The following is a 23,107-nucleotide window of genomic DNA, read 5'->3' on the forward strand; positions in this document are numbered from 1 at the left end:
ACGTGGCTCCAATTTGCGCATTTAAACACAGTTTCTGGAGCCTCCTGGTGGCAATTTCTGCATTTTGCCTGAAACCCTTCTCATGTCTTGCATTTCCTGCCACCATAAAGAATGCTGGAAGTGCTGTTGCTCAAGAAAACATCAAGAAACAAGCATTGGCATAGCCACTAGGTCTCACCTTTGGGACCTTATAAGTATTTAGTTATGCAGCACAATATCCTTTACTGCAACAACATTAACTGTTGCATGGCTAAACACTTATAAGGTCCCAAAGGGGAGACCTATTGGCTATGCCAATGCTTGTTCTTGAAGTATCTTTGCTGCCAGTTTTTTACCTTCAGAGGCGCGTATTCTGTGCACTGGGTAAGTGTAGTATGTGGTGTACTCTAAACGGGTTTCTTTTGTATTCGTTTACATAAATCATAATATTGATATTTTTATGTTTACCTTGAGTGCCCATGATCTGCCGTACACTTTGCGAAGATTAAGATTGGACTGGAGTCCTTTAGTGGATACTAGGGTGATTAGATAATCTGCATAGAGCACAGATTTTATTACTGAACCATTCAGCTTCTTACCTCGGCCGGTGATTCCCTAGCAGTTTTGAAAAGTCATAAACTTAAAGGTTGATCATGATGTAGTTGAGATTGCCTCCTTGTCTGGCTCAGCGTTTCTGTTTGAAAGCCCTAGTTTGCATACTGTTCATCTTCACCTTAAAGTTCATAGACATACATAGTTTCTATTATGACCAATGTTTTGCTCCTATTCCACCTTAAAGTAACTTTGTTTCTGATGGATACTTCTGCCTGTGGATTCCTCACCTTTTGAATACCCCCTGCGCCAGCATTCCGCAGGAAATTCTTTCCTAGTTTTCCCCACGCCGCTGCGGATGTCACAATGGACCGGCTCCGCACACGGCATAGCGAGACGTCACCGGAACCACAAAAGTAACATGTCGGCGTGATGGATGTCAGTTCCCTTTTTTCCGCGCTGTCGACGCCAACGGATTTTCTTGGATCTCCATTTTCATAGAGAGAAAACTTTGTATCCTTGTTTCTGATTCTTTAGGAAATGGCTACTTCGAGGAAAACAGGTTTTAAACCGTGTAAAGAATGTGGCGGGCACATGTCCATTACGGACCCGCACAAAGATTGCCTTTGGTGCCTTTTTTCGGACCATGATGTCGAGGAGTGCAGAAGCTGAAGAAAAATGAACCCGAAAGCGATCAAGGATCGGGAGGCCAAGTTATTTATGGCCAAAGCTAAAAAGGAGAAGAGGGGAAGGAAAAGGGCGAAGTCTCCCTTGTCCTACACGTCGAGATCGAAAAAACATAAGAGGTCCAAGAAGAGACACGCTACACAACATTGCTCTTCGAAGTCAAGAGTACCGACGTCGAGGACGAGGTCGCGGTCGAAGTCTAAGTCAGTGACTACAGTTGAACGATTTCGAAGAAAGGATTATATTTTTCCTTCGCCTTCTCCTAATGTGATGCCAGTATCACCTCCGAATTCGGTGTCGTCTCCAGCTTCTGATGTCTCTTCTCATCATGATGATTCTCTGGCTCCAGCGGCTTCGCCGACTCCGGGGGATTCCTCTCCAGTCTGTGAGACTTCACCTGTTCGAAACAGTCTTCTAGTGCATTTCCATCTATTTTGGGTGACAGGGATTCTAAGAAAATGGAGCAAGCGGCAAAAAAGGTATTTTCTTCTGTCAGTATGGCTTTGAAATCTACAAATGCGACTTGCCTTTTAGGTAGTTACATCCATGCATTAATGGACTCTGTTGTTCAGTTGGCTCCTAAGTTACCTGAGGAAGACCGTGCCAACTTCTTGGAGGTTCTTTCTGACTCACAAGCTTGGCTCTGTTCTTCGGGCTTTTCTGCTGATGTTCAAGCCACGTTGTTAGATCTTCCATTTGATGGATCAAGACTCTTTGGTTCAAAGGCGGACTCTGCCTTGGAGCGTTTCAAAGACAGCAGAGCTACTGCAAGATCTTTAGGCCTCCAGGTGCAGTCTAGAGGCTATGGCTATAAAAGATATCGAGGATTTGGGAGATCTGCTTCCTTTCGGGGACGACAACAGTCCCAACAGAGTCAACAACAGCAAAATCCTTTGTACAAATCATGCAGGGGAAGAAATAAAAGAGGCTTCAGAGGAGCTAATCATCAGCCATCTTCTTCTTCCTCCTCTACCTCCCCTCCCACCACTGTTGGTACAACAGGAAAGCAGCTCTAGATTCCCCATCTTGGAGCATGTTGGTCCGGTTGGAGGTCGGGTGTCCCACTTTCTACAAGATTGGAGACTGATCACTTCCGATCGTTGGGTCTTGAATCTTGTAGAGAATGGGTAAGCCCTCCCTTTCTTGGAGTTTCCTCCTCCTTACCCTCCTCGCCAGAGTGGGTGCTCAGAGGACCACTTACTGCTTTTACAGCTTTACAGCAGGAGGTTCTTGGTTTGCTTCAAAAAGGTGCAATAGAGGTGGTTCGGGAGCAGGAAAGGGGTCCGGGTTGTTACTCGCAGTATTTTCTGATTCCCAAAAAGGTCGTTTGAGACCAATCTTGGACCTCAGGATTTTGAATCTTTACCTCAGGCAGGAGAAGTTCAAAATGTTAACCTTAGCACTGGTTCTTCTTGCGCTGCAACAGGAAGACTGGATGGTGTCCATCGATCTGCAGGATGCGTACTTTCATCTTCCCATCCTGAAGTCGCATTGGAAGTATCTCCCGTTCATGGTAGGATTGCAACACTACCAGTTTGCGGTCCTCCGGTTCGGTCTTACTTCAGCACCTCGTGTCTTTACAAAGGATTCTCGACATACAAGAAATTATTCCTTTGTTTCACGATGGAGCGGTTGTTCCAGTCCTGAAGGTTCTTCGCCTGCTCGGTCTGTTTGCTTCCTGCATTCTGTTGGTCAACCATGCATGCTGGCATATGAGAGCACTCCAGTGGTGTCTCCGCAGGCAGTGGTATCAGAGCAACAGAGATCTCGGGGAGAAGATCAAAATCTCCAGAAAAGCTGTAGCGGAGCTGTCTGGGTGGAGTGTGCAGGGCAACCTGTCTCAGGGAAAGCCCTTTCAGCCTCTTCCGCCGGTGGCTACAGTAATCACGGATGCCTCCACTCTAGGGTGGGGTGCTCATCTGGGGGATCTGGAGATCAAAGGTCTTTGGTCTCCAGAGGAAAGGTTGCTTCACATCAACCTGTTGGAGCTGAGGGCGATATGTTTGGCACTCAAGGCCTTTCCCCCTTCCCTTCGCGGTCGGTCGGTTCGGACGGACAACACCACCGCAATGTGGTACATCAACAAACAGGGAGGTGTAGGGTCGTTCCGTCTCTGCCGAGAGGCGTTACAGCTCAGGTCCTGGGTTCAGGGCCAACGGATTTGTGTGTTTGCAAATCATCTAGCCGGGGTACTAAATGTTCGTGCGGACAGTCTCAGTCGGCTTTACTCTGCTGATCACGAGTGGCGGCTTCATCTGGAGGTGGTCCATCACATCTTTCAGATGTGGGGGTCTCCTCGGTTGGACCTGTTTGCCACTCTGGTGAACGCGCACTGCCCGTTGTTCTGCAGTCTCCAGCGTCCGTGACAGGGAGTGTTGGGGGACGCGTTTCAGATAGATTGGAGTTCTCAGCTTCTTTACGCTTTTCACCCATACCCTTGATTCCTCGGGTTCTGAGGAAGATTCGCCAAGACCGGGCCCAAGTTATATTGATCGCCCGGATTGGCCAAGAAGGGTGTGGTACACAGCCCTGCTTCACCTCTCATTGCACCCTCCGCTCCATCTCCCTCTCAGGGCAGACCTCCTCTCGCAGTCGCAGGGGCAGGTTTTACACCCCCGCCTCCAGAGCCTGCACCTTCATGCCTGGAGATTGAACAGTTCTTTCTCTCTCCCACCAGAGATAGTGGATGTCATTTTATCGTCTAGGCAACTCTCCACTAAATCTGTTTACTCTTCCCGTTGGTCCAGGTTTGTGAAGTGGTGTGGAGAGAGGCATATCGATCCTCTTAAGGACCGTTTATCTAACATTTCAGAATTTTCACTTTCTTTGGCACAGTAAGGTTGTGCTGTAGCTACTGTCAAAGGCTATTTATCGGCTTTGTCAGCCTTTATATGTTTGCCGGATCAGCCATCCTTATTTAAGTCCCCCATTGTAATGAGGTTCATTAACGGCCTTACAAATATGTTTCCTCCCACTCCATACATTATGCCACAGTGGGATTTGAATCTAGTCCTTACGTTTCTAATGGGTTCTCCTTTTGAGCCTCTTCACTCTTGTCCTGTCAGGCTTCTTACTTTTAAAACGGTTTTCTTGATTGCCATTACCTCGGTTAGGAGGGTAAGTGAGCTTTAGGCTCTTAGCTCCAAACCTCCTTTCCTGACCATTCATGCGGATAGGTTGGTTCTAAGGACCAGGACTGTTTTTCTTCCCAAAGTGGTTACCCCTTTTCACATGGGACAATCTATTACTTTGCCTTCTTTTTGTCCTCCCCCTCATTCTTCCAAGGACGAAGAAAGGTTGCATCGATTGGACCCTAAAAGAGCTATCAGTTTTTATTCGGATCGGACTAGTGATCTAAGACTGGACGATCAGCTCTTTGTGGGCTATGTTAGGAAAATGAAAGGCAAGGCAGTGCACAAGAGGACGCTGTCAAGGTGGATCATCTTGTGCATCAAGATTTGCTACGCTCTGGCCAAGAAAGAACCTCCGGAAGGTATAAGAGCTCATTCTACACTAGCTAAGTCTACTTATTCTGCTTTGGCTAGAGGTGTTCCTGTTCTTGATATATGTAAAGCAGCAACCTGGGCCTCCCTCCATACCTTTGCAAAGCATTACTGCTTGGATTCTGAGGTCAGGAGGGATTGCCATTTTGCTTGCTCTGTTTTGCAGTATTTTTTTGGTCTAGTCAGGTGGACATCCGCCTCTGGGAGAGGTACTGCTTTGGGAATCTATTCAAAAGGTGAGGAATCCACAGCAGAAGTATCCATCAAAAGAACAAGTTACTTACCTTCGTTAACGCTTTTTCTGATGGATACAATATCTGCCTGTGGATTCCTCACGCTCCCACTCACCTCCCTGTTGTCCACCTGTTTCTATCAACAACAAAAAAAAGAGAAATGTTTGATTTGATTCATATTTAAGTTTAATGATGAGAAATGCTTTATGCTGGCCTTTTCTCTTTGCCTTTATTGATTATGTACGGAAAGAATTTCTCGTGGAATGATGGCGCTGGGGGTATTCAAAAGGTGAGGAATCCACAGGCAGATATTGTATTCACCAGGAAAAGCGTTACCGAAGTTAAGTAACTTGTTCTAGTCCTGGTGCCAGATTTAATCAAATTCCTTTCAGAATTCAATAGATCGAGCAATAGGTTCCCTCATTTGTGTTCTTTACATGTTTACTGGTAAGAGTCTGTAATGTGAAGAATATGGTCTCTGGTTTGGTATTTGAGTAGCAAACCAATATGGCTCCGATGTAAAATGTAGCTGTCAGCTAGGCACCTCAGCTTTCTGTGATTCATAAGATGGAAAAAAGGTTGCTTAGGTCGCTTATGTTACTGTTTACGAAGAGTTCCCTGTAGTTTGAATTCAGGTCATCTCCATATTTGAAAACAGGAGCCAGGAGCCCTTGAGACCACATGTCTTGAAAAATGTCCTGATTGTAGTGTGATGTTGAAATATTTACTAATTCTTTCTGGAATTTGGTGTGAGCTGTGTTGAGCAACTCCTTTAGTATCTCATCTGAACCACAGGAATATTTTGCTTTTCGTTTTTAATTCCCATACTGTTTCATGTTCGTCAATGGCGTTCTGCTGGTCTTTAATTCGTCCTGAATATTCAATATGGTGAGAATGCTATTCTGGTTTGCAGCAGGATATGTTTGTATAGATATCTAAAGTGCTCTGTTCATGCCTGAAAATGTTGGATAGGAAGTTATGGGTTCACACTTGTTTTCAGTTTACCTTTAAGATCCCATAAGGAATTGCTGTTTATTACCGTATCTGTCTTTAATCCTCGTTTTCTAGGTTTGGCAATTTTCTCTGTTTTGCTTTCTTTTTCTTCTTTTTCCCCAAAATATGTATCTGATTAATAATTAGTTTGAACTTTTTTAGTTTTTGTATTTTTAGTGATTCTGTTGCTGCACTGTGCCAGATTTTAATTATATCTCAGGCAGCTTGGTTTATATGGCCTGGCATATCATTTGAAGTTTTACTTTTTTGGAAAACCTTTATTAAATCATTCACAAAAAATTACAGGAGTAGACCTACAACCACAGGGGCCGGACACTGCATTCAGGAGATACGTATAAGAAGTTCAATAACACAGCTCTTCAGCCAGCAACCCTGAGATCCGGCAGCGGTACAGGATATATGTTGCATTAAACACAGTGCAGAGCGCATGTTATTCATAAGGCTTTCATTTTGCATTTAACCCCCCCCCCCCCCCCCCCCTGCCCCCCTCCCCAGAGACAAGATAAAGAAGAAGATACAGGATATCCGGAGCCACACATTCGAAGATATAATAAAGGTGGGTAGGTGTAGGAAGGCAGTCGCGGACCAACTTAAAGGGACAGTAAAGACGCAAGCGCTACCGAGCTCAAGGAGGGTAAAGAACCGAACAACCGATCTCTCGTCGTAGCCGCCCACCCTCAGACCCTGCCCACTTGTATACTCCAGGATGAAACTGAAAGTACTGCTACCGGACCTTGCAAGAAGAAGAAAGGGGACATAGAACAAAACAAAGTCAAAATAACAAACCCCCCCACACCCTCCACCCTGCACCCCTGCAATGGCTACTGCCTACCCCACTAGCAGCGTGCCTGTCGCCCATAGGAATACCCTCAAAAGAGAGAAAGAGAAAGAGGGGCCATAGAACAAAACAAAGGCAAAATATCAAACCCACCCCCACCCTGCACCCCTGCAATGGCTACGGCCTAACCCACTAGCAGCGTGCCTGTCGCCCAGAAACATCCCTAAAAGAGAAGAAAAGCGGAGGAGGAGAGATAAAAACACACTCCCGGACTCCTTTACCCCCCACCAGATGTAACCACCCCGAAACACAGTTAAAATAGAATGCAGCGAAATATAAAATCAATCCGGGGAAGTATGATACACACCACCCGACTCTCGTACATTACAGGTCACAATCCCATCAGCGAGGTAAATTATTATGCCAAACCCAAAAAAGACACATGTTAACCCTGGCCGGTACGATTATTAACCAGAGCACTTATAATCCAGACCACAACAACAGTGAAAGCAGCAGAGCGTTCATAAAAGTTCAAGTCAGTACGAGCGAGTCGAAAAAAGGATAAAAGTGCACGGCATCCACAAAGCAAATAAGGCAAAGCGTGGAAGGATAATGAAGCTCTCCGATAACCACTGGTGATCCTGTTGAGGCACTCAAGGTTGTCCATGTCGATGATCAGTGGGTTATGGCTCAAGCAGGGGAAGCTAACAATGTTCACGGGCGCGCAAACCATCCTGTAGGGATCAGCAGCGCACACGGAATCCGGCTTCCGCACAGGGTCCTCGAAGTTGAGCCCACAATGTTCCATGGGTAGTACAGCTGGCTGAAATAATGCCGAAAAGTCGCCGTCCGGTCTCCGGCAGATATTATCTACTGTTGCAGACAGTGCCTGGCATTGGACGATGATCTGTGAGTGGAGCGCCCCAATGGCCACCATTACGGCATGCAGCGATGGTGTGCCTTCTGTCCCCTCCATCTCCTCTCACGAAGCGACGGAGCAGGATATGAACCCCGGAGGTCGACTACTCCGGGGTAGCAGGCACAACCGGAGCAGACAACAACAATGGGCGCCCTCACCTCACGATTTCTACACCTTCGCCGCTAGTCATGGCTCCGGTCCGTCACCCCCGGGAGGCTTACGATGTCTCCGGGCGTCAGATACAGGACCGCAGCAAACGAAGAACCACGCTGCCGCGTCTGCGGTGTAGACAGGATATTAAATCGCCTTTGGAAACGAGGAAAGTGTGTTTCCGTTCGAGAGACCGGACGAAGCCCAAAGTCCACAGCCGATGTTGTTCAACTCCAGCCTGGGTAGGTTGGAAATCGAGGCCCCGGCTTCCACGCTGAGTTAGGCCGAGAATGAAACACGGCGTATCTTTGTCACCCGATAAATTAAAAAGTTCAGCATTGCACCTCCCAGAGTTAGTAACTCCTCGCATACACGGGAGTCAGGTGTAAAAGGAGGATAAATTGCAGGATATACGAGCTGCTGGCGGAGGTCGGCGGAGCCGGGAGCTTATGCGGCCATCTTGTTTTCCTACGTAGCTCCTCCCTCCATTTTAAGTTTTTAAGATTGTCACTGCCTATGTTTCTTAGTGCATTGGGGTGAAAAATAACAAAAAATAGGTTGTTCCCTTCTGATGTCCAGATAAATGTAGGACAAAGATTGTAAAAGGTTTTGAGTGTTGTCATTTTTTTGTTTCCCAGTTTTGAGTATGATTTTTTGTACATGACAATTTGACAGTGCGCTGAGGTGGTGATGGTTCTTTGCCACAAATCTTGGAGGGTGTTGGATCAGAGATAGTATAGTCGATCATCCTGCCGCCATGAGTTCAGTTGAATGTAAATTGACTGATAGAATCGCCTTTTCTCCTCTTGCTAAGAAAAAGCAAACCTAGATTTCTGCGTAGTTTCAGTACCTTCTTTCTGTTTGAATTGGAGCTTTTTTCACCGCTATTACTGTTTGGTAATGGTTTCCGCTCTGAATATAAGTATGTTTCCCTGGTTTAAAAGTACATTTTAACCTGCACCAGGATGTACATTCATATCCTAGCGATAGAGGATTTTTCTCCTGTGTTTTAAAAAATTATTTTTATGCCTGTTTCATTGTGATGTGGTCTGTATAATTGTTAATTATACTGAATCTGTGCAGGACATGTAGACTGGACAGAGGTAGACGTCTTACTGAGTTTGCATTAATTGATTTTATCCAGATGTGTGTAGAGGCTGTCTTTACTGGTGTGAGAAACTCCACAGATCCCCAGGATTCTTCCACTGAGACTGCTTCTTTAATTCTTTGTTACAGTAGGTATAATAAACTCTCTGTACCTAGGGAGGAAGCCAGTAACAAACGGTTTATCAATCCAGAGCCATTACTTCATGACTAACCGCCCTCTACCAAACGTCTGTCTGTTTCATTTGTTGAACCCTATGCATTTACAGCTTAGCGTGTACTCGTGAGAAGCATCATGAATGGGGATCAGGAATAAAATGTTGGTGAGACAATCGTCTTTGTAATAGGCTGATCTTGGACTTACACTATAAAATAAAATCATGTTCTCTCTCTTTTTAAGCATGTTTGTAGCACAACACTAATTCAAAGAAGCGTTGTCAGGGGTAGTAAGTGCTGTATAAATACATCTCATAGACCCTCTTTTATGAACAATCACTCGGAGAGCCCCCACCAGGTAAAGTGTGAATCGTCAGCAATCCTTAGTTTGTTTTACAACTCCCCAGGTTATGTGTGAAACGTTAGCGACCCTTAGTTTGATTTACAGCTCCCCAGGTTATGTGTGAAATGTTAGCGACCCTTAGTTTGATTTACAACTCCCCAGGTTATGTGTGAAACGTTAGCGACCATTAGTTTGATTTACAGCTCCCCTGGTTATGTGTGAAACGTTAGTGACCCTTAGTTTGATTTACAGCTCCCCAGGTTATGTGTGAAACGTTAGCGACCCTTAGTTTGATTTACAGCTCCCCAGGTTATGTGTGAAACGTTAGCGACCCTTAGTTTGATTTACAGCTCCCTAGGTTATGTGTGAAACGTTAGCGACCATTAGTTTGATTTACAGCTCCCCTGGTTATGTGTGAAACGTTAGCGACCCTTAGTTTGATTTACAGCTCCCCAGGTTATGTGTGAAACGTTAGCGACCCTTAGTTTGATTTACAGCTCTCCAGGTTATGTGTGAAACGTTAGCGACCCTTAGTTTGATTTACAGCTCCCCAGGTTATGTGTGAAACGTTAGCGACCCTTAGTTTGATTTACAGCTCTCCAGGTTATGTGTGAAACGTTAGCGACCCTTAGTTTGATTTACAGCTCCCCAGGTTATGTGTGAAACGTTAGCGACCCTTAGTTTGATTTACAGCTGCCCTGGTTATGTGTGAAACGTTAGCGACCCTTAGTTTGATTTACAGCTGCCCTGGTTATGTGTGAAACGTTAGCGACCCTTAGTTTGATTTACAGCGCCCCAGGTTATGTGTGAAACGTTAGCGACCCTTAGTTTGATTTACAGCTCCCCAGGTTAGCTCCCCAGGTTATGTGTGAAACGTTAGCGACCCTTAGTTTGATTTACAGCTGCCCTGGTTATGTGTGAAACGTTAGCAACCCTTATTCTGATTTAGATCTCTCCTGGTTATGTGTGAAACGTTAGCGACACTTAGCCTGATTTAAATCTCTCCAGATAATGTGGGAAACGTTTGCGACCTCTAGTCTGATTTACATCTCACCATGTTATGTGTGAAATGTTAGTCACCTTTAGTGTGATTTACATTTCTCCAGGTTATGGAACAAACATTAGCAACACTTAGGGCCTAATTATGAACCTGGCGGTCGCACAGCCAGGTCATAATTTCGGCGGTTGGGAGGCATCTCGACCACCATATTTTGAAATGACAGTTGCAGTGGGGAATGCTAGGCTCATAGGAAGAGCCTGTAGCATATCCTGCAGCCTTGGCAGCGCCTGCAGCACGTCTGTACTGTGTGCCATGCACCATGTCGTGGTTGGTGCACAGTGCACCCACAACAGTGCAGGAAGAGGGGGCATAACATGTGCTCCCCACCACACTTTGAAATAGGCAACAATCCCCAGGGGCTCTGTTAGGGGCCCCTAGCATGCCTTTCGGACAGCCTTTCCATGGCTTGGTTCCCGCCATGAACAGGTTGTAGGAAAGACAACTCGGAAATCCCATCGGTGTTGCAGGTTCCCAAACCGGGGCCTCCGCGAGATCCACGATCCTGTCAGTGCAGTTGGTCTTGCAGCGGTCCGACCTCCCCACTCCTAATCAGGCACTTGGATCGATGGGCATGCAGCCGTCGGACCGCCACTGACACTAGCGTCCGACCACCAAAGTCATAATCCGCCCCTTAAGTCTGTTTTACAGCTCTCTGAAACCTGCATGCCTAAGAAGCTGCTGCGACAAATTCAACACCATTGGAGCACATAACTGGCCTCGATGTACCACACCCATCTCTTCCTACATAGAGCCCACAGATTCCACCCAGGCATCTCTCCAGTTACACACAGGTTTCAGGTTGCAAACAGTCGAGGATAAAGTAGGAGCATTACGCAGCTGCTCTAGTAACCGTGTTGTGCTGTAAACATACCATACCATAATGTAATCTGCAGGCCAGTCTTGCCTTTTGATATTGGAGTTAATCCCACTAAGGAGCCATGCCCTGTTGGGCCATATTACGAGGCACTGGTGCAATATTTATCGCACCAGATACAATCCAGCAGTAGTATAGGTTATACGCTACTTGTCACCATGCATTTTTGACAGGTGGCCACGCCCCTGTTTTAAAAAAAAATTGATATAAAAAAAGTTTGATATAAAAAAAGTTTCATATAAAAAAAGTTTGATATAAAAAAAAGTTTGATATAAAAAGAAAGTTTGATTTAAAAAAAGTTTGATATAAAAAAAAAACTGCGAGAATAAAGCGGGGGAGGTATAAAACAAGACATGCCCGGGCATGTTCGGACATCATTTTATATGTAGTTCAAACATGCCCGGGCATGTCTTGTTTTAGAGTTTTTATGGGGGTCCATAAGCAGGATATAGGTAATGTAGCGACGAATTACAATGCTATTTTATATCATCATAATATTAAAAAGAATGATAACGCATTTTAGATACATTTGCTTTTATTAAATATTAAATCAAAGCTCAGAAAAGTTTTATTTCGGGGTAGTATTTACAATTTATTGAAATCATGTTTTACATAACAGAAAATTACATTTTAAGTAATTACAGTTTTTATAATATGGAATTACGTATACTTGACAACATTTTAGTGACAATAGAAAAATCGAAAGAAATTCCAGCTTATGATTAACGAGGTAACGGTGGTTATCAAATACATTATGCTGAGCGGCGTATAAATCACAGTATCAAAAGCAAAACATAAAATCAGCGGTAGATACATAAAAAAGGAATCACATTTTTTTTTGGTACATGATAATAATCACAATAGCTAAAATACAATTATAATGTATAGAAAACACAAATTCTAGCTTATCATTATTAGTGAGGTAACGGTGGTTATCAAATACATTATGCTGAGTGTCGTATAAATCACAGTATCAAAAGCAAAACATAAAATGAGGTACATAAAAAAAGGAATCACATCTTTTTTTTTTTGGTACACAATAATAATCACAATAGCTATTTAAAAAAATGAATGAGGTATCGGTATTCATGAAATACATTAAGCTCTGTCTTATATAAACCACGGAATGAGCAGCAAACATAAAATGAGGTACATAAAAATCAAGAAACCAAAAAGCATATTATCAGCACTCTGTAATATGCGGTATGACCACCAAGCATAAATTCCTTCAAAACTACAAGGTTTGATAAAAATGAGGTAGCTACATAAAACAATATTTAGTTTCCACAGTAATAACCACAGATCTCTATTATAAATTCAGGGCGCTATGTAGACAACCAAGACGGTTTCTTGAACAGTTTTCTGTTTTTGGGCGGGAGTGCTTGGACGGGTGTGGTTATGGGGTCATGAGCATTATCAGAGGTAACTCGGTAGGCATGCGAGGGTGCTCTATGAGGGCCTTGAGAAAATGGTGATGCGGGGGGAGAAGGAATAACAAAAGGTGCATTGGCGTTGTTCTTTAAATCCTCTAAGTAGATACGATGACCACCGTTGCATGGGCACCGATGTCGGAATGTTCAGTTCTGCTAGACTCTGCATGAAGACATCCCATCCGACGGGCACTTTATTATTAGCGAAAGAGTGTGTTTGGGTGGCGCCTCTGACCAAATCGTGCAGGTTTGAACCGCGTATAACATTACCTTTATAAAGAAGTTCTCCCTTATCATTCCAGAAAGCGATGTCTTTATTTTGATTAATTTTATTAAGAAGTAATTCAGCTTTCTTTTTGTGCCGGGGGTTAACATTGTTAATAACTTCATTAACTATGTTAAAGGCTGACGATTCAGGTTCTCTGACGGTAGAAACGGGGTGCTCTTGACTTTCAGGCATGAATAAAGTCAGGCCCTCTTTTTCCATTTTACCATGATGGACAAAGTTCAGATACTTTTGAAGGATGGAGGTATAAAGCTTGGCCTTTTCGTGCACCGGTAAATCGCTCCGCTGAAGACTTTCACGTATCTCGGCGTCCAACAGATCGGTGGCTGATTTTCTAATGTCAGTATCAGCGCTTGGGGAAGCGCGCATTTTGTCTAGTTGATGTTTAGGAATGAGATACATTTTTTCAATGTGAGCCATCACCGGCGGCGCAGCAGTCCTGAGAGAAGCGGAATAGCAATGCCAAGCAGCGACCCTATGAAGCCCCCAGACTGCTTGACAAGACTTTTTTTAGTTTTAATAGAGACCCTTTTATTGCTCAGTTTTTTAACAAGATTACTTTTCTTTTTAAGCACTCGGAGCTGCTGAGGACTCAGCGGGACATTGCCCTTCAAGGTATTTAGGGCTATCTCCGAAATCGCTGCTACTAAATCGTCAGACGCCGAGCAGAGAAGAGCTTTTCTTTGTTGCGGTGATGATGAGACCAACAGTCTTAAAAGAGCTAGATTGCGAGCTATCCGGCTGGACATGGTCGTGAGATTGTCGGAGCTCTAAACTGGGACTATGCTTTCTATCTATCTTCTTTTTATAGATGGGTTGGACTTTTTTAGAGTATAAGCAACAGGAAGATCCGGTGGGAATAGACCGGTCCTTAATCTGTAATCCTCCGGCGTGCCGGCATTTAAATCTACAAAAAGATAACCATAGGTGCTCTGAGTGGCATCCTCAAAGGCTTCTAGAAAGAAATTAGAGAGACCCGGGTACATCTGTCTGGCTAGAGTAGTTATTTGAAGCTTGTCTCGGGGGTTTTTGAAAAGCACCATGTACTTGGTGTTCAGAGCGATGGTCCGCGAGCTCTTACCTTGGCAGAACACGTTTTGCACAATGTATAAAATGCTAAGATTCCGATGGTGAACATACTGAGTAAAAGCTTTTTCAATTTTATCGCTGGCAAAAGCAGAGGACATTAGATCATCTACAATTAACATATTAACGCTAGAGGGTGGAAATAAATTGTCATCATTTAAGGTGTCGGGGAGCCCCTCGACAAATTTGAGTTGCGGAAGCTTTTGCGCGAGTTCTTGATAGAGCCGCTGCCAACAGGAATAGGCCCACACCACGTTGGTGGGGGGCTGCGTCATCATTTGATGCGCATTTTCCAAAAGTTTTTTTACAAAATAACTTTTACCAGAATTGGAAGGACCCGCGAGGATGCATGAGAATGGATGCTGTAATCTAATATCCATACTTTAAACAACCTTTAATAAACTATGCACTCCAATGCAGAAAGCCTTTTTTACTCGCTAGACCGTTTTCACACTGAGGCTGGATGACTCTTAAAAGCCGTAGGGCAGGGTTTTATAGGCATCTTTAAGAACGCGCTTATCATATACAACCTTCAACGTTTTACGAAGAGGGCGGGTCTCAATATCCCAACGTTTTTTAATTCTTTCAATGCTGGGGTGTTGCACTACTAAGCTCTCAGCTTCTGGGACACATTCACCTCTTTCGGCGGGCTTAGCATATTGAGTGACCAGCTCTTTTAAGTTTTGAAAATTAACTTTTTCACGGTTCTGAACATTGAGGGTGATCCCTTTTACCTTCAAGCAGATTTTACCGCCTGATAAGCGGTACCCATAAGTTTTGGGTCCGGCTGAAACGAACTCAGCGACGTGTTCATCGGAAGGTGTTTCGCTAGTGAGTTCCCCAAGATAGTCAGCCAACGGGGGGTTAACATCACCCTCTTTGCTCACGAAAATCACAGAGTCTGTGTCGTGGTAAAGACAACGGTCTTGAAGCAACTCCTGGAGCTTATACAACTCTAATCTAGCATAAGTGGTGGTGAAACTGGCAATAAAAATGTTGGCATTGCACGAAGGCGGGTAATGTTCTTTGGTATACCGCCAACACACGCAAGCGGTATCATCATCTATGAACTCGCAAGATGACACTTCGCGGTAGGTAGTAAAAAAGTATTTATCAAATTCATCCGGCTCAGTCACTAGAGTAGTTTCTGAACGGTTTTCTCTCTGACCCAGTTTTCCCCATAGAGAATTGAGAAACAGTTTAGCAATCTGTCTTTTTGTGGGGTTCACGCTGATTTTATTAGAGCGCAAACGAATACCCTCTTTCTCAAAATATTCCCTTCGGTACTTCTGTTTCTCCTCATTATCGGTACACCACTGGGGGTAACCCGAAGCTTCTTGCTTGTCTCTAAGGTGCAAATTGATGTAGTCGGTGAACAGATCATGAGAAACATTTTCAAAATGCCATATCTCGTAAGTTCGATCTATCACATAGCCTTTTTTCAGCGCTACATTCACTTCTACAGTGCACCAGGTGCCGGTCAGAGCACGTTCAGCATCAGAGTGATCACACAGGGAGGTCTGTCTGGCTTCTGTGCAGGAGCGGCAGAGGGTAAATAGTAGTTTGCCCTCAAATCTGTAAGGAAGCACCGGGATAAAAAGTCCTCTAGGCGGTTGAATTCTACATCTGATTAGACCAAAATACCTTTGGGGGTCTCCAAAATCTTTATAAATGATCTTAGGATGTCCTATTGGGTAGACTTTTGTCTTGTTTACAAATGGGTATAAGCTGGTAAAATCATAGTAAAAAATCTTTTCATCATCAGAGACCTTTCGGTAAAGAGTAATGGCGTTGGTTCGCCCTCCGTAGAGAGAATCGCGTGGTTTCAAGGGCTCTGGTAAGTCACGATCCTTAAAAAAAGTCTGCAGCTCTAGATTACATGTTAACTGCTCACGCCACGAGTGTTCCCAAATACTTCTCACGTTGAAGCCTCGTCTTTTTAAAAACTCCTGTTTAATAGCTGTGCGGTTAAGCAACTGACCGTATGTACAACCTGTCATCTTGTTAAAATCGTTTCCTGCATAGCAAATTGGGCAGCCGTGAAAAAAGCATCCATTAAATTCAAAGGCTGTAGGGACCCCGTCAATATTGGCATAACCATCTAAAAAATAGGACCCAATTTTAAGCTCCCCGCCTCTCAAAGCGTGACGGATGGTGATTTTTTCGCTGTATTCCAAATACATCAACCACTGAATAGCCGGTGTTGAGAATCTCTTTTGCTGTCTGTGATAATTATCACGAGGTAGCAACGCTAACGTGTAAGGTTTTAAAAAACAAAATCTGAACATAGCCAAGCAGACTGAAGCCAAAGTGATGTACTGAAAGGGGTCAATGAAGTCATCATAGGCATACTCGTTGGCCTGACCGGGGTTCACCAAGATTTGTTTCTTAGACATATCTATGACACCTTCTCTAAAGCGGATACAGGCCTCTCTTAAAATGTTCACATCTTGTTGACAGTAATGAGACAGTTCCTTCTGGAAATCAAATACCTGATCTTTGTTTGATTCATACCAGGACAGGAATTCTGTTTTCTCAGATGGTGACATATAGTTTACACCATAAAATTCTTCTGAGGGCATAGCGCCGACGTAGTTCTGGTTCTGCAAAGTGTTAATGTAATGTGGGAAATGACCTTTGGACTCTTGGAATCCCATAGCCTGAGAAAGCTTACTGAGTTTCATGGGGAGGAAGTTAATAGAGTCTATAAACCTGATATTGAGTACTTTTGTTGTAACGCACATGAGTTTACCAACCTGAGTGATCAGTGGCATTGCCACCTTTTCAAGCACTAAAGCTTTCACTACAAAATAACAGTCATATCCTTTAGAGAAATGGGCTCGAAAACTATAGTTTTTAAAGCGGGGTGTAATAAATGTGTTGATAAAATCATTGACGAGTGTAGGACCTGAAAACTCCCAAGTTGGCTCACCATTAATATGTCTGGCGAAAATATAATTAGGCTCGTGAATGATATTTTCCTTATGGCACTCCATATCATAGAATATATAATCATTTGTTTTGGTTGGCGGTTTGAGTCTACTCGTAAAGCAGAGATGGGAATCAAATGAAAACACCCGGGCTTTACAGACACCACATTCAAGGCCTTCACATTCATGACTTTCGGGGCCATAGAGACCGCACGGATCACACAGCTTTCTGCTGAGACAGTTCACTTTCCCCGCCGCTGCTAATGCCCGATGACGCTCTAAACACGCAGTAGATCGGCAATATAGTCGACACTGCGGACACCTTTGGAGATCATTGGCTAGGTCGTGGCAATCGTTCGTAAACCATGCTTTGCAGAAGTCTGCGCACGAGTGATTGTATTTGTGGGTATAGGCAGAATGACAATATTCACAGTAATACCTAGCGCAGAGAATTTTTTTTATATCTTTCACACCGTAAAAATGGTTTTCATGTAAAAGAACAAACAGAATTTTAGATTTAGTGGGGGTTCCGCTGGTGAAATAACACCAGCCACCTTCGTGGTATAATACTTTAATCGTCACACCCAAGTAATTTTCAAATGATTCTATGTCTCGCAAAGAGACATCCGTTTCAGGGGGGATATTTAGGTCATCATGCATTAACTGGGCCTGCTCCGTCAATGTTCTATCCGTAGATCGCCCATGATCCAATAACCCGGCTAAACACCCAGCCAGGCACAAATTTCCAGCTGTATTGTTTAGTAAGATCATTCAAAAGAAACGTCGCTGGTTGCTTGATTTAAACAACACAGCTGGAAATTTGTGCCTGGCTGGGTGTTTAGCCGGTCGTGAGCAGTTAACATGTAATCTAGAGCTGCAGACTTTTATTAAGGATCGTGACTTACCAGAGCCCTTGAAACCACGCGATTCTCTCTACGGAGGGCGAACCAACGCCATTACTCTTTACCGAAAGGTCTCTGATGATGAAAAGATTTTTTACTATGATTTTACCAGCTTATACCCATTTGTAAACAAGACAAAAGTCTACCCAATAGGACATCCTAAGATCATTTATAAAGATTTTGGAGACCCCCAAAGGTATTTTGATCTAATCAGATGTAGAATTCAACCGCCTAGAGGACTTTTTTTGCGGTGCTTCCTTACAGATTTGATGGCAAACTACTATTTACCCTCTGCCGCTCCTGCACAGAAGCCAGACAGACCTCCCTGTGTGATCATTCTGATGCTGAACGTGCTCTGACCGGCACCTGGTGCACTGTAGAAGTGAATGTAGCGCTTAAAAAAGGCTATGTGATAGATCGAACTTACGAGATATGGCATTTTGAAAATGTTTCTCATGATCTGTTCACCGACTACATCAATTTGCACCTTAGAGACAAGCAAGAAGCTTCGGGTTACCCCCAGTGGTGTACCGATAATGAGGAGAAACAGAAGTACCGAAGGGAATATTTTGAGAAAGAGGGTATTCGTTTGCGCTCTAATAAAATCAGCGTGAACCCCACAAAAAGACAGATTGCTAAACTGTTTCTCAATTCTCTATGGGGAAAACTGGGTCAGAGAGAAGACCGTTCAGAAACTACTCTAGTGACTGAGCCGGATGAATTTGATGAATACTTTTTTACTACCTACCGCGAAGTGTCATCTTGCGAGTTCATAGATGATGATACCGCTTGCGTGTGTTGGCGGTATACCAAAGAACATTACCCGCCTTCGTGCAATGCCAACATTTTTATTGCCAGTTTCACCACCGCTTATGCTAGATTAGAGTTGTATAAGCTCCTGGAGTTGCTTCAAGACCGTTGTCTTTACCACGACACAGACTCTGTGATTTTCGTGAGCAAAGAGGGTGATGTTAACCCCCCGTTGGGTGACTATCTTGGGGAACTCACTAGCGAAACACCTTCCGATGAACACGTCGCTGAGTTCATTTCAGCCGGACCCAAAACTTATGGGTACCGCTTATCAGGCGGTAAAATCTGCTTGAAGGTAAAAGGGATAACCCTCAATGTTCAGAACCGTGAAAAAGTTAATTTTCAAAACTTAAAAGAGCTGGTCACTCAATATGCTAAGCACGCCGAAAGAGGTGAATGTGTCCCAGAAGCTGAGAGCTTAGTAGTGCAACACCCCAGCATTGAAAGAATTAAAAAACGTTGGGATATTGAGACCCGCCCTCTTCGTAAAACGTTGAAGGTTGTATATGATAAGCGCGTTCTTAAAGATGCCTATAAAACCCTGCCCTACAGCTTTTAAGAGTCATCCTGCCTCGGTGTGAAAACGGTCTAGCGAGTAAAAAAGGTTTTCTGCATGAAGTGCATAGTTTATTAAAGGTTGTTTAAAGTATGGATATTAGATTACAGCATCCATTCTCATGCATCCTCACGGATCCTTCCAATTCTGGTAAAAGTTATTTTGTAAAAAAACTTTTGGAAAATGCGCATCAAATGATGACGCAGCCCCCCACCAACGTGGTGTGGGCCTATTCCTGTTGGCAGCGGCTCTATCAAGAACTCGCGCAAAAGCTTCTGCAACTCAAATTTGTCGAGGGGCTCCCCGACACCTTAAATGATGACAATTTATTTCCACCCTCTAGCGTTAATATGTTAATTGTAGATGATCTAATGTCCTCTGCTTGTGCCAGCGATGAAATTGAAAAAGCTTTTACTCAGTATGTTCACCATCGGAATCTTAGCATTTTATACATTGTGCAAAACGTGTTCTGCCAAGGTAAGAGCTCGGGACCATCGCTCTGAACGCCAAGTACATGGTGCTTTTCAAAAACCCCTCAGACAAGCTTCAAATAACTACTCTAGCCAGACAGATGTACCCGGGTCGATCTAATTTCTTTCTAGAAGCCTTTGAGGATGCCACTCAGAGCCCCTATGGTTATCTTTTTGTAGATTTAAACGCCGGCACGCCGGAGGATTACAGATTAAGGACCGGTCTTTTCCCACCGGATCTTCCTGTTGCTTATACTCTAAAAAAGTCCAACCCATCTATAAAAAGAAGATAGATAGAAAGCATAGCCCCCGTTTAGAGCTCCGACAATCTCACGACCATGTCCAGCCGGATAGCTCGCAATCTAGCTCTTTTTTAAGACTGTTGGTCTCATCATCACCGCAACAAAGAAAAGCTCTTCTATGCTGGGCATCTGACGATTTAGTAGCAGCGATTTCGGAGATAGCCCTAAATACCTTGAAGGGCAATGTCCCGCTGAGTCCTCAGCAGCTCCGAGTGCTTAGAAAGAAAAGTAATCTTGTTAAAAAACTGAGCAATAAAAGGGTCTCTATTAAAACTAAAAATAGTCTTGTCAAGCAGTCTGGGGGCTTCATAGGGTCGCTGCTTGGCATTGCTATTCCGCTTCTCTCAGGGCTGCTGCGCCGCCGGTGATGGCTCACATTGAAAAAATGTATCTCATTCCTAAACATCAACTAGACAAAATGCGCGCTTCCCCAAGCGCTGATACTGACATTAGAAAATCAGCCACCGATCTGTTGGAAGCCGAGATGCGTGAAATTCTTCAGCGGAGCGATTTACCGGTGCACGAAAAGGCCAAGCTTTATACATCCATCCTTCAAAAGTATCTGAACTTTGTCCATCATGGTAAAATGGAAAAAGAGGGCCTGACTTTATTCATGCCTGAAAGTCAAGAGCACCCCGTTTCTACCGTCAGAGAACCTGAATCGTCAGCCTTTAACATAGTTAATGAAGTTATTAACAATGTTAACCCCCGGCACAAAAAGAAAGCTGAATTACTTCTAAATAAAATTAATCAAAATAAAGACATCGCTTTCTGGAATGATAAGGGGGAACTTCTTTATAAAGGTAATATTATACGCGGTTCAAACCTGCACGATTTGGTCAGAGGCGCCACCCAAACACACTCTTTCGCTAATAATAAAGTGCCCGTCGGATGGGATGTCTTCATGCAGAGTCTAGCAGAACTGAACATTCCGACATCGGTGCTAGGCAATGGTGGTCATCGTATCTACTTAGAGGATTTAAAGAACAACGCCAATGCACCTTTTGTTATTCCTTCTCCCCCCGCATCACCATTTTCTCAAGGCCCTCATAGAGCACCCTCGCATGCCTACCGAGTTACCTCTGATAATGCTCATGACCCCATAACCACACCCGTCCAAGCACTCCCGCCCAAAAAAAGAAAACTGTTCAAGAAACCGTCTTGGTTGTCTACATAGCGCCCTGAATTTATAATAGAGATCTGTGGTTATTACTGTGGAAACTAAATATTGTTTTATGTAGCTACCTCATTTTTATCAAACCTTGTAGTTTTGTAGGAATTTATGCTTGGTGGTCATACCGCATATTACAGAGTGCTGATAATATGCTTTTTGGTTTCTTGATTTTTATGTACCTCATTTTATGTTTGCTGCTCATTCCGTGGTTTATATAAGACAGAGCTTAATGTATTTCATGAATACCGATACCTCATTCATTTTTTTTAATAGCTATCGTGATTATTATTGTGTACCAAAAAAAAAAAGATGTGATTCCTTTTTTTATGTACCTCATTTTATGTTTTGCTTTTGATACTGTGATTTATACGACACTCAGCATAATGTATTTGATAACCACCGTTACCTCGTTAATCATAAGCTGGAATTTCTTTCAATTTTTCTATTGTCACTAAAATGTTGTCAAGTATACGTAATTCCATATTATAAAAACTGTAATTACTTAAAATGTAATTTTCTGTTATGTAAAACATGATTTCAATAAATTGTAAATACTACCCCGAAATAAAAAATTTCTGAGCTTTGATTAAATATTTAATAAAAGTAAATTTATCTAAAATGCGTTATCATTCTTTTCAATATTATGATGATATAAAATAGCATTGTAATTCGTCGCTACATTACCTATATCCTGCTTATGGACCCCCATAAAAACTCTAAAACAAGACATGCCCGGGCATGTTTGAACTACATATAAAATGATGTCCGAACATGCCCGGGCATGTCTTGTTTTATACCTCCCCCGCTTTATTCTTGCAGTTTTTTTTTATATCAAACTTTTTTTATATCAAACTTTTTTTATATCAAACCTTTTTATATCAAACTTTTTTTATTTTATTTTATATCACTTTTTTTTATATCAAACTTTTTTTATATCAAACTTTTTTTATATCAAACTTTTTTATATCAAACTTTTTTTATATCAAACTTTTTTATATCCATTTTTTTAAAAGGGGCGTGGCCAAGGGGGCGTGGCCACCTGTCAAAAATGCATGGTGACAAGTAGTGTACAACCTATACTACTTCCAGCTCTGTCGGGTCGAAACGTATTGGGTGTCAAACCCCCAATGTACATGTACATGTTTTTACCCAAAATGGGGAATAACATGGATTGTGCTGTTTATCGCACTAAAAATCAACATGCCCCTGTGTTTATCTAGCACGTTTACCTGTGACAAACCTCAGCAGCTTTGACATGCTGAAATGTATCCAGGAATTCCATGTTTTTTCATTGCAGTCTTCTTAATTCCGGTATGTGTAGTAACATCACATTTTCCAGTGTGATTTTATTTTATTTGCTGACTTAGGTGAATATGTGGTTGATTTCGATATTCCTCAGTTTTGGGAGTTTGAAAGGATGAATCAACCCTTGACACTGATATGGAATCACAGTACTGTTTCCCATGGCCGTTCTTTTGCAGTATCTAATAGTATACTCAAACAATGGTTTTCATTTTTTACAGGACTGGCTAACTGATATAAAGGCGAAGGAAAAAACAATTAATGTTAAGAAAATGGAAAATGCATTTGAAGAAAGTCTAGAAAATGTGCCACCAGTTCGTAATGCTAAAAGCTGTGCTTCAGATGTCAAGGTAATTTTACATTATTGAAAAAATACATTGTGTGACTTGTTGTTTACTTGCACATCTCTCTCCTGCAATTTTCCTGTTGGTTTACACAAACAAATGTGCTACCACTAATTAAAGTATACATTTATTGGATTAAACAATCATAATTAGAAAAACACAG

The 23,107-nt window shown here is 43.0% G+C and overlaps 1 protein-coding gene across 1 annotated transcript in view; it reads left to right on the forward strand.

The window, feature by feature from the left end:
* The window catches only part of SPAG1 (sperm associated antigen 1), a 1,072,862-nt gene that overhangs the window by 176,815 nt on the left and 872,940 nt on the right, over positions 1–23,107 (forward strand). Inside the window, exon 4 of the mRNA XM_086966056.1 lies at positions 22,822–22,950. Coding sequence (XP_086822182.1) covers positions 22,822–22,950 — 129 coding nt within the window. The remainder of the gene's footprint in view (positions 1–22,821; positions 22,951–23,107) is intronic.

Source organism: Lissotriton vulgaris, chromosome 4_1 (assembly GCF_964263255.1).
Source record: "Lissotriton vulgaris chromosome 4_1, aLisVul1.2, whole genome shotgun sequence".
Classification (NCBI taxonomy): Eukaryota; Metazoa; Chordata; class Amphibia; order Caudata; family Salamandridae; genus Lissotriton; species Lissotriton vulgaris.